General features: G+C 37.0%; 1 protein-coding gene across 4 annotated transcripts in view; it reads right to left on the reverse strand.

Annotated features, from left to right (window-relative positions):
* plxna2 (plexin A2) overlaps nt 1–17,492 on the reverse strand; it is a 229,311-nt gene that overhangs the window by 40,596 nt on the left and 171,223 nt on the right. For 3 of the 4 annotated variants that reach the window (XM_067372377.1, XM_067372379.1, XM_067372378.1), the window contains exons 16-20: nt 15,863–16,030; nt 13,401–13,494; nt 4,100–4,339; nt 2,506–2,649; nt 1,677–1,911 (exon numbers count right to left, since the gene is read on the reverse strand). In XM_067372377.1, coding sequence (XP_067228478.1) covers nt 1,677–1,911; nt 2,506–2,649; nt 4,100–4,339; nt 13,401–13,494; nt 15,863–16,030 — 881 coding nt within the window. Of the gene's footprint in view, nt 1–1,676; nt 1,912–2,505; nt 2,650–4,099; nt 4,340–13,400; nt 13,495–15,862; nt 16,031–17,492 lie in introns of those variants that run through there. The other variant, XM_067372380.1, reaches the window with a different exon arrangement.

Consider the following 17,492-nt stretch of genomic DNA (forward strand, 5'->3'; position numbering starts at 1 on the left):
CTATTTTTGAGACTGTAACATTTATGTTGATTAAGCACATTCTTATTAAATTCTTTTTACTGTAATTTTACTGTAATAGTATTTGTTGTTGTATTATGCTTTAATTAATGATGATGAGAAAACAACTGCATTAAAATATATAAATTTGTTTCTTTTTTTTTTTTCAAAATTACTGTATTATATGAAAATCACCATTAACATTATGGGTTTATTAATTAATAAATGCAATTAGTGAAAAAGTAAAAAAAGTATATATATATATATATTGTATATATATATATATATATATATATTTTTTTTTTTTTTTTTTTTTCTTATAATAAAATAATATTTTACCCTCAAAAGTAAAAGATCAGTAAGCATTACACAATAATAAGTAGTTAGCAAGGAAAATGTTTTTAATTGCCACCAAAAAATAGGACTAATTTTCTTAATGCAAAATATAATTTTACTTAAAATTTTGGGGTGATTTATGAATATTTCTTAAGTTTTGGGTTTGTAGGCACATAAAAAGTCCAAATGGATGCCAAAACCTGAACTGCTGTTCTAGTCAACATCTCTGAAGACTTTGTTTTGTCCAGTTTGAGGTTTTTATGAAGTTCCTGAAGGGTGTTGCAGGCAGACGAAGGGAGCAAACCAAAATAACCTCTCAGCTTCTCTCTATTTATGGTTTTCTCACTCACACAAACACACACAGAGAGTAAATTGCAGGCTGCTGAAGTGCTTGTCCCCTGCTGGTGGAGACTGGAGGTGGGATGTCTTTAATTGGGTCCATTCTGACAGAGCCTGGGGCAGCACTCTTCCCTGAGGGAGTTATCTATCTCTCTTTCTCTCTATCCCTCACGTTTCCTTATTTCTCCTATCTGGAGCGTTCATTCTGCCTTCACTCTATCGTCTTCCCTCACCTGTCCTCCCTCTCTTCATCTTGGTCCGGCGTTTCTCTCAATGCCTTTCTCTCATCTTAAACTCACTCGTAGGCGTTCATGGAGTGCAGGGCTCAATCTGCCCCTTTAATACTTCTGCATCTTATATTCCTTGAGGCTCTAGAGTCAGTCAACACAAACCTCATCCTCTCAGTCTCGCTAAACATGGGTCAGGGACACGTTTTTGCCTGCATTGCGTGTAAGAAACTCTGTTTTATCTGTCAGCCTCCTGGAACCCTCAGATGATGATGTGTGTTGCATCATTCTATGACTTAAGATTTAATTGGTTAATAAGAATATGACATCATCCAAACTAAAACACAAACACCATGTGCTGTATTTCTGGAGTGCGTTGTTGAGTTTTCAGTGAGTAAGAGAAAAAAAGGAATATTAGAAAAAACACAACTAACATTATATATGTTCAAATATTGAAATTATTTAAAATACTGGTTAATGCATTTGACACTTCAAATCCATTCTGTGACAAAAGTGACAAAGGTCTGATTGAAACACCAGGTGTAAATGGAATGTGTCTCCCTCGATTACTTGTAATCTGATCAACCAAAACGCATCTTAATACTAGGTTAAATGGCCTCAAAAGATCAACAAGTGTCAGAAACAAACTGAAATGCTCTAATCATTACCTGACCCACGAAACTATATTTTATCCAGGAAACGACAGTCCTGCTTTTTGGTCAACAAGATCAGTTTCTCCCAAATAAACACAAATAATCAATAAAGCAACTTTCTCACCTTCCTTGCACTCCAGCGCGACCCTGGACTCCAGGTTGTCCATTTGCATCTGGAGTCGCTTGAGTGTGAGGTCGTTCTCACGGGATTTACGTTTGTAGGCAATAAGCACGAGGATGACGATGATGAGAAGCAGTCCGCCACCGGCAGCGATGCTGACAATGGCAGGAAGAGTCAGGAGGCTGTCAGAAAGAATGTTTACTGAACCGGGGGACACATGCAGACCACCGACCTGCACCTGAGAGAACAAACGCACATATATACACATGAGAATCAGTTAAGAATAAATGCACACACAGATACTCATATAAAGATGCACACACAGAGATACAGAGTGTAAAAATATACCTTTCCCACCGAACCAACAAAAATAGAGAGAAAAAAAAACATACACATTGCTTTGAGTAAGTTTTGGGCAGCACTAGCAATAATTGGTTTTCTGTTCCTAGGGAACCAGGTGACAGCAACAAGACTGTGGCACTGCTGAAGGTCTGGCCTGCGTTTCCACCAGCGGTACAACAGTAGTAAATAATAATGAGTGTTTAAAAAGGGCATTTAACACCCACCTCAACAACACAGGTCTTAAATCTAGTAAACAAGTACTAAAGGGCCTTTAGAGTCTTACTGACCCCGAACTTTTGAATGATAATGTAATTCACTATATGGGGGTGCTGTGTCCCAAATGACAAAAAAAGTGTACTGAGATACATTTCCATAAATCAGAAATCCAATTTCAGGTTTCGATCTGGATTTAAAAATATTTCAGAAAAAAAATAAACAGATTTGAGCTGGATGTGTCCAAAAAATTCCCAACATACACATGCATACTTACCATTATTTTGTACTGTCCGGTGAGATTAGGTGGCTCGCACAGCAGTTGAGACTCAGATACGGTGACGGAACAGGGAGTCTCTCCTATCAGAACAGTGTAATTAAGCTTCACTCCTCCAGAGGCCAATGGAACCAGATTCTTACCCTGGTACACACACAACACATCAATGAAGGTTAGTTATGTTTGAAAAGCTTACACTGCTGAATACAGTGGCATGAAAAAGTATGTGAAAAGTTTTCACACCCCGACTCTTAATGCATCGTGTTTCCTTCTGGAGCATCAGTGAATGTTTGAACCTTTTTTAATAGTTGTGTTTAAGTCCCTCAGTTGTCCTGAGTATGAAAACACAGATCTCAAAATCCTACAGTCACTGCTGGAAAGGGTTCAAATATGCAAAAATGCTTGAAAACTGATGAATCTGCAGGAGCTGGAGGATTTTTCTGAAGAACAGAGCTCAGTTTAACTGCTCAGGACAAACAAGAGACTCATGAACAACCATCACAAAACAAAAAAGATCATCAGGTAACCACACAGTATTGAGAATCAATGCTTCACATACTTATGAATGGGGTTATTTTAATAAATTCAGCTATTGTTTTGTCTTGTGAACTAAATGCAAACATCTTTTATGCAAAATATCTTACTCAGGACATGCAATAACATGCATTTTTTTATTATCCCTCTTATTTTATTAAAATAATTCTCATTTTCACAGATTCTGCAAGGGGTTCACATACTTTTTCATGCCACTGTATTTATGTGGATATACTAGTGCTGTGATTTGATCGAAAAAAATGAACTAAATTAATCACACGTTTTTTTCTCCGATTAATCGTGATTAATCGCACCTAACCCAAACGTTTTTAACATATTTTTATATTGTAGTAATTTCACATATCATCTCTAAATTAGTGTAGAAACAACAAAGACAGTATATTTTAAATATTTGATATAACAGGTAGGAAATATACAGAAATTGAATAAGGTTATTAAACACTTCACAGTCTTCACTGCATAAATTACAATTTAAACAAAATAATCCTTATTAAACCTCTAAAAGTTATTCAGTCAAGAGCAGTGAGTGATTTTCTCGTTTCCTTTTGTTGTTTGATTAACATTTATAACAGAAAGCAACAGGTTTATTAGGCTGCTGTCACTTTAAGACCTTATGTACATGATGTGGATCTGACACGCATCACATTTCCTCACAATTCTTGACGTTCATTTCAGACTTTATTTAACTAATATGCTTATGAAGATACTCGACAAAATGGGCATTTTGGCATAATTTTGTGTGTTTTTATCCAGTCAAGCGTGAAAGAGAACTCAATGCGGCCGGAGCATTTGCATGAATAAGAACATGGTCATATAATGTAGTGCTAGCTAAAGGATGTTGGAAAAAAACGGATGCTGTGTTAATTGCATCAAATATTTTTAACGCGTTAAACTGAAAAACAAATTAATCGCATGTATTAACGCATTAAAAGTAGTATATACATATATACTTTCAGGATACATTGTATATGCTTGGATAGTAACAGTCTGATCTGTACCTCTCAGGTTAAAGGGTTGGCCGTATGGTGGCTGGACGTACCTTTAAAATGATAGGTGATCCAGGTTTCTGTTCCAGTATGCCATTGGTGCTGAGAGGCTCAAAGTAAGGGTTGGGGTAGTACATGAAGTTAGTGTTGTTGTACACTAGAAGAGCCTGCACGTTATTGAAGATGAAACCAAACTCGTCTGCATGCTTGACTGAGTCCAAACCCGGCCTGTACTCGGCTGTCAGTGAGGGAGCAAAACAGCTCATAGTCGTGGTGTTCAGAACCTTACACACCTGGAAATGAGAGAGAGGCAGAGAGAAATATGCTTTATTTTCATCACCAGTTTTCGAGAGTAATTGTTATTCATTGTTTCATCTCACTTCAGTTCTTTCCCATTAAGATCCCTTTGATACCATCTGTTTTCAAGTGTTTTACTGAACTGAAAAGACTGCAGATGCATTTCCTTTTGTTAGACAACAACGGAGCTGGAGAACAAAGGAAAAGACTACCTTTTAAACCCAGAAATCAGAAACAAACTCACAGAGAAAACATTAAAAGTGTAAATTACACTCTTCATATCAAATGTCGCCACATTACACATTACTGTGAGTGTATTGCATGACAAAAATGAACTGGCATATCTACTAGTCTGGGTCGCTTAAAAAAAAAAAAAAAGTTTTCATATTTTTGCATAAATAAAAAGTATATTTCAAGACCATTTGGATTTGTTGTATTGTGATATTATTTTCATGACAATTTTCCCATTGTTATTAAAATTGCAAAATTCATTTGTCTCTAATTAACAATAATTTATGCTGTTATTTTATTTAAAAAAAAAAAACAAGTTTAAAAAATACTGCACTACAATAAAGAGAATATAATGAGCAACTAAAATGAGCACAATTAATAAGAGCAACTAAAATGAGCACAATTAATAATAACAACAAAGTAATAACTTGGAGGGAAGTGTCATTTATTGGATGAAAATATTTAAATAATACAAAAAAAAAAGTCCTTAAAAAGGCTTAATTTTCTGTCATTTCTTTCTTTCTTTATTATTTTTTTTAATTTATAATGTTCTGCAAAATATTTTTAGGGAGATTAGAGGAACTTTTTTTGTCATAAGTTTGACATTTCATGAGTTTGGAACTTGCAACACAAGCTAATGTATCACTAACCGTTACGCCTCAGATCCAATGTGATTACATTGCTGAGCTGAAATGATGCAAGATGTAGCACTCTCATACCTCAAGTATGCAACAACTGTGATCTGTACTGCATAAACATCAGCAGTCACACTTGACGGACGCACTCACGTCTACGTGCACAGGCACCGAGCCTTTTCCTCGGAGTAGCAACTGACGCTCGAACAACAAAATTGATTGCTGTGAAACTCTGACTGTGCCGGGAGGTTTTCATCTCATTTCTTTCTTCTCCCCGACTCTCAGGGGAGAAACTTAATTAGAGCTAAATATCTTCAAAGCACGGCAGGACCGGCAAGCACCACACCTCCTACTCGCATCTTGCCTCCTCGCAGCCAGAGCTGCAATCGATAGTAACTCATTTTGACCACACAAACTTGATTTTCATGAGATTGAGGGTGCATCTCATTCCATAGCTTTCGGTTCCTCATTCCTTTGCTCTTCCTCTCCACTCAGCCCTCGAGGAGTGTATAATAAGTGATATTTGTCCATTCTGAGATCGAGATGGTTTTCTTGTCAGTGATTAACTGGTATTGGCTTTTGCTTGCTCTCTAGGTCAGTGCCATTACTAGTAAACACTCTTGAGGTTTTTGTCTTCAAGGCCGAACTCTCAGAATGAACTTACAGTCTGAGAAAAAAATAAGGCACACACACACGCACACAAAAAAAAGCAAAATACAGCCTCTGTTTTTGAACCTGAGCATTTGTGGATGTTTTGACCCTCTGAAAGTGTACTTTACATTGAATTATCCTTCAAAAACACGAACCAGGGCTGGAACCTGCAACCTTCTGGTTCTGGTTTTCCTCAAATACATCAAAATATCAAGCAGGACTGACTTACTATGCTTACTTAAAGTCAGGAAAACTTAAAAAGCAAACATGCTTCCAAAATTATGACTTTCATGTCAGCTGACTGAACAGCGTGTAGGTTTGAACAACATTTGACGTCGCCTCCGTGAGCTCGGGTCTCTTCTGTAGACACTTCACATTACGCACCGTGTTTGCATGATAACAGAAGCTCTCTTGCAGCTCAGAGGGGCTGGATCTGGTTAAAAATGAATGGGATTCTATAACTCTAAAGTCACACTGTCATCAAAACCTGTAATCCCATTACACACTCCACAGCACCACACGTCAGGTAACTGAGAGGGCGCGGTGGAAATGCAGATCAGTTCTTAGCTGAGCCAAAAACAGGGGAGCTACAATCAGTCATTGAATATAGAAAAATGACAAGACACTTTTTATGACAAACATTAATAAGACTTAAATGTTATATATGTTATATGTACAAAACTAACATTAAATATTGTGAGAAAATTGCTAAATTTATATTTTGAATATATATATACATAAGTTTGTGTTCAGTAAGATTTTCTTCAAAGAAATTAATACTTTTATTCAGTAAGGATGCATTATAGTGATCAAAAGTGGCAGTAAAAGATTTCCATTTCAAATAAATGCTGTTCTTTTGACCTTTTTTATTTATCAAAGAATCCTGAAAATAACGTATCATGATATCACAATAATATTAAGCAGCACGACTGTTTTCAACATTGATAATAATAAGAAATGTTTCTTGAGCACCAAATCAGCAAGTTGAAAGGGCCCTCGCACCCGGGGCCACAGCCACCCGGTGGCCTTATGAAAACAGTGAACAGTCAAAAGTGTGGAAAGTGCGGCCTCGCGGCTTTCTCCTCCTATCCACAAGTGTTTGCGCTCCCGTGGCATCTGTCGTTGCTATGCAACCATGAACTGCGTGATGAAGAGGAAGTATTAGCAAAGGACTAATTGATTCGTAGCCTTTGCATTAGCTCTACTACTAGATATATTTATGGAGATGAGAAATGAAACCCCGCCCTGTACAGCTATCAGCTGTTCTACTGAGCTTTCGATGTTGTTACGGAAATGTAGGATTAGACTGACCATATATGATGTTGATCTGATTAAACCTCTAAGGGGAGTTTGTTAAAGTACAATGTCTGGAAATGGCAAAAACTGCACAAATTATGCAAAGAAAATTCAAAATATCTGACTTCCTGTTGGTTTTCAGATTTTGATCCAGGAGACTTTTATTGTAGGTATTGGGCTGTTACATGTGTCTACCGAATGTCATACCTGTATGTGAAACGTCGAGCCATTTTGCCACACCTAATTCTGAAACCTTATCAGATCTAAATGTTCGCCAATTCTGATGCATGTGCAAAGTTTTGTGAGGTTTTGAGCATGTTTAGGCCCTCAAAAATGTGATTAATTTCAGAGACGAATAATAAGAAATTGAGCAATTCCAATAGGGTCCTCACACCATTGGTGCTCGGGCCTTATCCAAATAGAAGATAATTTTTTTTTCAAATGGCAATAATATTTCACAAAATTACTGTTCTGACTATTTTTATTCAAATAAATCTAGCCTTGCTGGGCACACAAGACTTCTTTCAAAAACATTATAAAATCTTACCGTCCTCAAACATTTGAACATTTGTATATATATGGGATTATGTGTTTGAAGGTTGCAGGTTTGAGCCCCACAAGACCCATGAACTATCATCATTGTGCCCTTGAGCAAAACACTTAAAACGGATTGCTTCAGGGATATTGTCGCTGTAGTAAGTGTACTGTTACTCACTCAGGATTAAAGTGAGTGCTAAATTATTACTAACTCCAGTGATGACAGCGGAGGACAGTACTAGCAGTTCCCCAGTTCATGGACCACTCCTACTAAACATCAAACCTGCAACCTTTGTGTTATTGAATTGAAAAGCCATTCTGAATGGCACACAACGCTGCTGCCCAGCTAAGCAGGACAAGATAAGGGTCTAATGCGATTGAATCGCGTGTGTGTTTCTCTGTCCTTCCATGGCAGTGCCATGTCAGAGACAGATGCTGTGGCCACTACCAGCTTGGCACGGCCGGGAAGAGCCTAGCGCAGCCTCTGCACACCATCTGTTTCAAACTGGCTGGACACACACTGGCTGTTGTCACATTTTGTCTTGCTGTACCAGTTTGTTTCTTCACTTCCGCCCACATCTAGCTACCAGTTTTCCAACAGTAGGGGAAAAAAATTTAGCTTTCCACATGGCTGGATTTAATTAGCAGGTTTAAATTGTATTTTAAATAACACTTGTTATAAGCAGAAGGAAATGCAGATACCGAGTGGGTCAAAAGCAAATGTGTTTTTAGCTGTACTGCAGGGGCTGCACCAGACTAATAACATCTGAGTTCCTCTCCTGTCCTTCAATGACCAGGCTGCAGTAGCTGCAGGTATTTGGCTGTGGAAATAATTGGGATCCTTTTCTGTCTCTCTGAAATAATTGGATTCAGGTTCTTCCATGAACTGACACATGACTCAGCACAAAGCACAGTCCTACCCGCCTAAACTAATGAATCCAAGCATCTCTCTCCGCTCATCTCTCTGTCTCTAGGACAAAGAGTTGCATAGAGACTGGCTAAAATCTGTCTCGAGTTACTCGGGTCAGTGAAAACAGTACTAATGCCTAAAAGGGATAGTTCGGCCAAAAATGGAAAGTCTGTCATCATTTACTCATCCTGATGTTGTTCCAAACCTGTGCGAGTTTCTTTTCCTCTGTGGAACACAAAAAGGAATCAATATCTATATAAATATATCTCTATATACCTTAATAATAATAAAAAACAAAGATATGACATCCAAAGTATGTAAGGGAGTACAACTAGATCTCGTTTGTAGAATCCAAAAGGTTTTAATTATATTTTGCACATATAAAGCTATTTTAAAGATTTTAGTTTAACCATCCAAAGGCCAATACAGCCATTTCATTTGTGATTAAAATATCTTAAAATGTAATAAATTTATATATATATATATTTTTTTTTTATTCTGGCATGATTACAAAACATCATATATCAACATAGTGCAAAATGATATTAAAATTATGTGTAGAAGTCATTGCTTTGTTATGAGAAAGACTGTCCAGAAAAATGAATCTCATTGATGTCATTTGGAGTAACCAATATAAAGGGATCATTTTGGATCAAGTCATACGGTCAGTTTCATGTGACAAGATGTGACATCATTCAGACGCCTGCAAAGGACCACATGGTTGTGAAGCAAAGTAACTAATTCTCTTAACTATTTAAAATACTTGTTTTCACTTGCTCATACGCATGTCCCGAAACAGCAGGTCATTCGGTACAACCGCAATAAAAATGTTGAAATATTTTAAAAACTTGTACTAAATATAAAATGTTTGATTGTCCCTTTGCTAGCTAGATAGCAAGCTAACTAGTTAGCTAGATATCAGCCTGTTAGCATTGTTTGAAAATATCATTATTCGGTATAACCAAAAGTGTCAGTCGCTAAATCCGAAATTTTGGTTAAACTGAAAGACTTTTTTGGTGACAGTGTTAATTGATTATAAAAACCACAATCTCATTGTTAGCACTTAATAAATCTTCAAAATGAATTATATCTCCATTGTGTTTTTTTTACACTTAAAACATTCGTCAATGACCATTAAGCAATCATTCCAAACCTGTTTGACCTTCTTCTGTGCAATATAAAAATGTAGAATATTATATATATATATATATACATTTTATATTTAGTACAAGTTTTTACAATATTTCAACATTTTTCAGTTTTATTGCGGTTGTACCGAATGACCTGATGTTTCGGGACATGCGTATGAGCAAGTGAAAACAAGTATTTTAAATAAATATATATATATATATATATATATATATATATATATATATATATATATATATATATATATATATATATATATATATATATATATTTTTTTTTTTTTTGTATAATCCTTTAAAAATTAACCTGCTCGACTGAAACACAGTACACTATGAAAAGCATGATGTCTTCTTCTGAACCTTCCAAAACAAACTGACACAGGAGAATAGAAAGTTTTATGGTAATGACTGAGCAGAGTTGCCCCTCAGCTCTGATTTATGCCCTTTGTTGTTTTAAGTACATGCGCATGTAACTATATAAGGGCAAAAAAATGAGAAATGGAAATTAGAGTGAATGTAGAACAACTATAAGCATCTGCACGATTGTAGACAAACGCCCGTGGCTCTGTTAAATGCTAAGATGCTTTTATCATCCATAGTTCATGTTCTTCATGTTGGTTTTTTGCGAGCACGCTCTTATCCGAGGTATCTGGGGAGGTCTTTGACACTGATTGGTGGGAGCGTCTGATCGCTTCGTTTTAGAAGAAAAAACTGAAGTGCCTTTGTGATCGGCTCAGATAGTGGCGTGCAACGCTTTAGGAATCCGTCTCCAGACTTCATTACCGAATCTCTTCGCTGCCGCATGTGTCAAGCGATTTTTTTTTCTTCTTCTTCTCCTCCTCGAGAGAAGACAAAGGTAGAAAAACTAATCTTTTAGCTATAATCAGGAAAATGATTAATGTCTCAATTGCGGGTTGGTGACAGGTACAGCAGGATGCACAAAGGCAATTGTCTGCCGTTCGCTCGCTTTCTGAGAACCCCGCCAGGTAACGGGAGGGGAGGAGAGGAGGAAGAGAAGCAATTTGGGGAGGAGGCAGATGACAGTTTGAAGGCTGTCTTGACAGCGCTCGGCTTTGATTGCCAGGCTCCGCGGCTGTTTTGTTCCCCTTCTCCCTCTCCAAAAATACTGAGGCAAAGGAGGGATGAAGAAATACATAATCGCAACCTCAACGGTTAATAAAAATGCAGGGAATCAAAGCCTCTTTGGTGATGATGCCTGAAAGAAGGAAGCCAACCTTTCTCTGTCTACCTCTCTTTTTCTTGGTCTGTTGTAAAGCGTAAGAAAGAGAAAGAAAGGAAGAGACAGCACTAGCACCTGACACATCAGACAGCGCCCACACAACATATTTCAGAAGTCCCTTTAAGAACTCTAAGAGCTCTGGGCTCTGTGAAGCGTGGTGAAACGCAGGGCTTCTGTCACTCCTCATTGCGCAGCCAGTGTCTCTTTTACTAAAAGTGACTTTCAGGAGAACTACCCGCACACGGGTACATCTGTACAGCTGAGGACTGAAGTGCAGTTATGGTGTCGGAACAGAGGAAGGATGGCTATAGCAGTTTTGCTTTCACCTCAGTGAAGTAAGAGATAATGTGTGATTATTGCTGTTCTGAACACTTCCACACTTGACAAGATGCGTTTTACATATCTCATGCTCATGCAAACGGTACATTGTGTTCTATCATACATTCTGTTTCTGGCACCAAAAACATTTCGTTTATAAGCATTTTCCACACTAAAACTAACTTTTTGCCACACCTGCCAATGGCTGGTGACTTAAGAAAATGTACCGGCCATAAATATCTTTTACTGGACATGAAACAGTTTTTGCAAAAACAGGCAGTAAAGAAACCAAAATTTTAGATAACAGTGACAATTCATAATTCTCTATATTCCAATTTCGACAGCTAAAACTATTAGCCTAACTAATGTAATTAATAAGGACAAGTAAACAGTCAATAAAATAAGAACAAATAAATTACACGCAAAAGCACAAATAAAAACAATATAACAAAGATACAAATGAAATAAACAGTGCTTTTCAGGTTTTTCAGGTAGGTCTGACAGTAGTTTTCAGGTACAGGAATTTAATAAAGTAAGCAAATGTAAATATTGCATAGTCTTCACTGTATAAATTAAACAACCTTATTAAAGTTACAGAAGTTATTCAGTCAAGAGCATTGAGTGATTTTTTCTTTGTCGTTTAATTAACATTAAAAACACAAACAGAAGCAGAAATATTAGGCTGCTGTCACCATAAGAGCGAATGCACAGATGTAATATACTGATGCTGTACTTTCTCAACTGTTTACATTCACTTAAGACTATTTTTTGAAACAATTTTGTGTGAATTTGTCCATTCAAGTGGAAGAAGACGTGAAAGAGAGCTCAGTTTATTATTCGACGCAGCTTTCTGTGTGCAAGCTTCGGATGCTTCCCACACAGTGTGCGAGTAAAGAAATGAGCTACCTTTCACATCTTGAATATTTGTGAAATTGTCAAGGCTTAAAGTTTCATAACAATGCAGCACTGGTCTGTCAACTGTCCCGAGGGTGGTTCACGTTTGTTCGCATTCATGCGTTGATAGAATTAATAAAAATGTTACCAGCCAAATGTTGGGTGAGACAGTTTCATATACTAAACGCTGATATTTACTCGCATTTGGCTCTTGGCGAGTATTAGCCTACTTTTAGGCCCTGTATATATATACTATATACATGTATATAATTGTTAATCTAAGATACAGTACTGCATACTTAAAAAAAAAAAAAAAAAAAAAAAAAAAAAAAAAAAAAAATAAAACCAAAGTATGATAATACAATAGAAGATATGAGATGCCACTGGCTATCCCATCCTCCTGTCTGACCAGACCTAAAAATCCTAAAATTAATTAAAATTGGACCCCCTGCAGTGACGAGCAAATTGAATGTGTACCAACTCCTCAGCCCTTGGACCTTATTATTTTTGGGATATCTTTATGCTGACCAAGCCAGTGTGTCTGCAGTTCATCTTCCTTTGAAGACCATTAACCAATACAACCCTCTTTAACTGGCGACTTTCCACCTATACTGCTATATATTGGATGAAGCTGGTTTTATGCAGGATTCTACAAATAATGCCCAACAAAATCCAGTATGGCAAAGGTGGCATGAGCAGAGTAAAATGCTCAAATTAAATGCCTCATCCACACCACTTTGCGGAGACTGAATAATTCAGCAGGGTACTTAGTCGAAATTACAGATACACAGCTTGAAAAAGAGGTCACGCAGAGGCTTGTGGGTAGGAGATATATGAGATTTCTGGAGCTGTGGCAGTGAGTCACGACGGATCTCGCCTCCGTGGGTCAACAGAAAAGACAGAAATTAGTCTAATGCATCACAAAAAAGGCAGCGCGCAGATTGTGTGATCCTCTCTCTACTGAAAGTCACTGACAATTAACTCAAACCTGCAGACAAAGCATCCCACTTCCCAAGGTCACGCATCTCAGAGGTCGAACTGATGTGATTTGGTTTCATCGCGTCGGCCCTAGTGAGATATCAGCTCACAAGAGAGAGCCATTCTCTCACAAGCTCCTGAGCTCAGGTAACTAAGGTCATTTAAAAAGTGAGGGTGGATAATTGAGGAACCAGCGATAAAGCAAACGAAGCTACTCACGTTTACGGATTCCCGCCCGCCGTACTTGATCCGAATCCTCGGCTCCTGTATGACATCCAAGTTCGTCCCGGTCACCACCAGAGGTGTGTGCCCGCTGAAAAACACACAGAAGTAGTGAATGTGAATGGGGTGAATGTAAAAACTTTGCCGAAGAGGTAACTCATCTCCATTTGAATCAAAACTTATTTCTTTGTGATGTGGCGCTTAGAAGATAATAAGCTTTTGAGAAGGTTCTGATTAAAGATGCTTTTAACCAGCTTCAGTAGATTTAATCAAACATACTAGACGTGTCTTTGAAAACACTAAAGGAACAGGAGCAGCGGTGATCCTGCTTAGCATTCTGGGAATGTCCACGGCTTGATAAAGCACAACAAAAGAGCTGGGAGTGGAATGGGTGAGGAGCTCTAGCTCTAGGTGTTTCAGTTGTTTACTCTTGAGCACTTCATTAGCCAGGCACCGCTCGTATGCTGTTCTGTTCGGTGTGGGCAACACTCTGGTACAACAGCTACAACATTGTGACCTCTCTACTGATTCCATGGCATGGGACACTCACCCACAGGAAAATCACATATGAGATCCATTCAATATCTCAACTGATTCTCCTAGACAGTAATATGGAACATCATGAGGGTGAGTAAAGGAGGACATTTTTGGCTGAACTACCCCTTTAAGTGCAACCTTGAGTAATACAATGTTCCTATTGGTGGGCATGATTCTATATACTTATGTCTAACTCCAGCTTGTAGTAAACCTGTATCTCAGCATCACTTATGTAATTCTTCTCAGCACATTCTATTTCTGTCTTATTTGTGCTAATGTATATAATCATGTGCAGCACTTTGGCATGAATGTATTGAGGCTCTGTACACTGTAAAACCCGATGAGTTACGGTAACTCAAACCATTTGAGGAAACCGTTTGGCGTAAACCATTTAAGTTTTAAAACCAATAAGTAGGAGTACTGTAAACTCATATTTTAGTGTTGGTTTAGTTAATCATTAGAGTAAACTCTACTTAAAAATGTTAAGTTTATTTTATTCATTCAGTTTGAATTCAGGTAACAAATCTAAATAAGTCTTAACAACTATATCATTACTTAAATGGTTTGAGGAAACTGATTGCCGTAAATGGTTTAAGTTCATCAAACTCAAAGTAATAAAGTTACATAAGACTAAAGATCTTTGCACACTGTGTCCGAAATTTTTCATCCAAACTTTTCGCATGTTAAAAAATAAATATAATCTCAGGTTGTGTCAATCATGTTGATTTTCTGCATTTTTCACATCCGTAGCAAGCATTTTGAGAGATGTTTAGACAATTCAGAGCCACCATACAAGCGAACGCCAAAATCCCGAATAACGTCTGACAAGTTGATCCACTTCGTCTTGCAGCACTGTGTGACAAACAAAGTGTGGAATACATATATATTGGTGGTCGTCTTTTTAATATGATGCTCCAGTATCTCTAGCAAAGCATCAAACTGAGCCACTGACATCCTGAAGTAAAATTTGAAGCGCTTGGGATAATCCCAGAGCTCCTTGATAAGGAGGTGGAACCCTCCTTCCTCTCTACGCAATCTCAGGATTGAATGGACCCAATATCTCCTCTTTCTTTTTTTAGCTTTTTAAGAGAGAGGGAAACAAAATCATCCTCACTGCTTGAAGACTCCATTTGTATTGTTTAGCGAATTTTATTTTGCAACTGATTAATTAATATGCATCGGACTCAGTGTGCAAGGTTTCTGTGCGTAACAAATTTTTAGGATGACGAATACAAAAAAACGCATACGAAAATTTCAGGCTCAGTGTGCAATGACCTTAAGCAAAACCTAACATTTTAAAGGAACACTGTAAAACTCATTAAGTTCAGAATACTCAAATCATTTAAGTAAACTAACTCATTTTGTTAAGTTAGTAGAAATTTAATTTTTGTAACAAGTGGGGTGGGGCCAAGAGCCTTGGAAGTGGAGCAAGGCCAGTGTGGTGTACAGGTGTCTCTCATTAACAATCACATCACCGACATCGTTCTCAGCCTCTCCCCACTCATCATAATGTTAATTACATACAGTTCATTTACATAAACATTACATTCAGATCTTTATGGTTAAATGATAGAGATAGCAAATAAAACATGCTATTATAACTTATCAAAGAGACTGTCATTATATACTTGCACGTATATAATCAAACAACATACAATATATGTGGTCTTAAAAGTTTTAAAGTTTTGAATGACCTATCTGAATGCAAGTTAGCCATTTATTCATTTTTATGAATAACAACACACAGCTGCATTCAGTGAATCAGATCAATTTCTTTCAGAAATGTGTCTGACACCAATTCAAATTGTCTGAGAATCATCAGCCTCAAAAAGTCAAAAGTGTCTGCTAACAGTGATTGAAGGCCACACTATCTGAATTGAATAATCCAATACTAAAACAATGTATCATTTATGTACTATTACCTGGCAATGCTCCATTCTGGTTCAATGCGTTGAACAGTGGGGTCATCTATATAATCAAAATTCAGGCTCCCGTGGACCTGGGCGCGATCCACACTCACGTTGATTGGAACCGACCCCACTCCCGTCAGAGAAGGGGCGGAGTAACACACAATCTCCGTCATAGTTCTTCTGTGGGCAAGAAAATACAAACAAGTCAGATTCTGACAAGAGACTAACAACAACACAAAGTCTTTACTTAAAGGGATAGTTCACCCAAAAATTAAAATTCTGTCATCATTTTCTCACACTCAAGTTATTCCAAACCTGTATGAACTAGACTTATTGTTCAGACACACTATATATATGAATGGTGCAAGTGGGCGGTTCTCTGCTCTTTTTCAATTGAAGTCTTTTCTTACAGCTCTCACTGAAAGTGCTACCTGTGCAAAGGGAGCATTAGTCATTCTCTGCAGCATATTAGAGAATGTTAAGCTACTACTTATGGCACTCTTGCAGGCTTGCACACACTCGTATGCGATCAGGAACGCGTCATCCTTCCACAGGAACACAGAGGAAAATAGAAATCTGCAATTAGCCGCTGTCGCATTAAAGTAGTCGCTCTCTTGCATCTTAAAGCACTACAATCAGCCTCATCTTTAAAATGAGATCCTGGAGTGAGAGGAAAAGGAGGAGATATAGGAAGAAGTCTGGCAGGGGGTACGATATTTACATACAGAAGTATGTTAGCAAAATTAGAACAAGAGGAAGAGGAAAGAGAGATGAAAAATTGTAAATCTAGAGGAACTTTAAGCATTTAATTGAAGGAAGTTTAAGCAGGAAGTCATCTGAAACACTTTCTAATGGATGCAAAAAGTTTACAGAAAGTTAAGATATGCAACAACTCCATGTTCAGTCCCCTTCACCTCTTCTCACATGTACAAATTATATATATATATATATATATATATATATATATATATATATATATATATATATATATATATATATATTTTTTTTTATATATATTTTAGGACTGGGTATTGACACAATTTTCACGATTCGATTTGATTACTATTCACATGCTTTCGATTTGATTCGATTATGATTTCGATTTTATTCGATAACGATTATTTTGGATGTAGTATTTCAGTTAAAGTACATGGCAAATTTTCAAGAGGAAAAAAATCTCTCAGCCAATGCTGTAAACTACACAGTTGGTATTACTATAATAATATTGAAGGTTAAATTAACTTATTTATATACAAACACTTAAATTACACTCAATTATGTTTTTATTATAAATAGAGTTTAGAATTACATAATCATATTTCTACTCCAATTCGTTTTTTTTTTTTAATATAAACAATTAAATTGCGGCTGTCATAACTGATTTATTCAAACATGCACTAAATATTGAAGAACATTAAAAATGATAATGAATATGTAATGGTGCATAGTTATATTTATCAAAGGGTTTCTTTCTAGAGTTCACTTTTCTAGCTGACTAATGAGTTTATGGTCACTGAATATGTTTTTCTGAGGTAAATGTGACGTTACATGACATTGTTTACAAGCTGTTTTATTGACATCTTTCCGAGGTTGAAACACTGATTGAGCGATTACACGAGACATAATACGGATTTTGGTAAGT

Source organism: Chanodichthys erythropterus, chromosome 20 (assembly GCF_024489055.1).
Source record: "Chanodichthys erythropterus isolate Z2021 chromosome 20, ASM2448905v1, whole genome shotgun sequence".
Lineage (NCBI taxonomy): Eukaryota > Metazoa > Chordata > Actinopteri > Cypriniformes > Xenocyprididae > Chanodichthys > Chanodichthys erythropterus.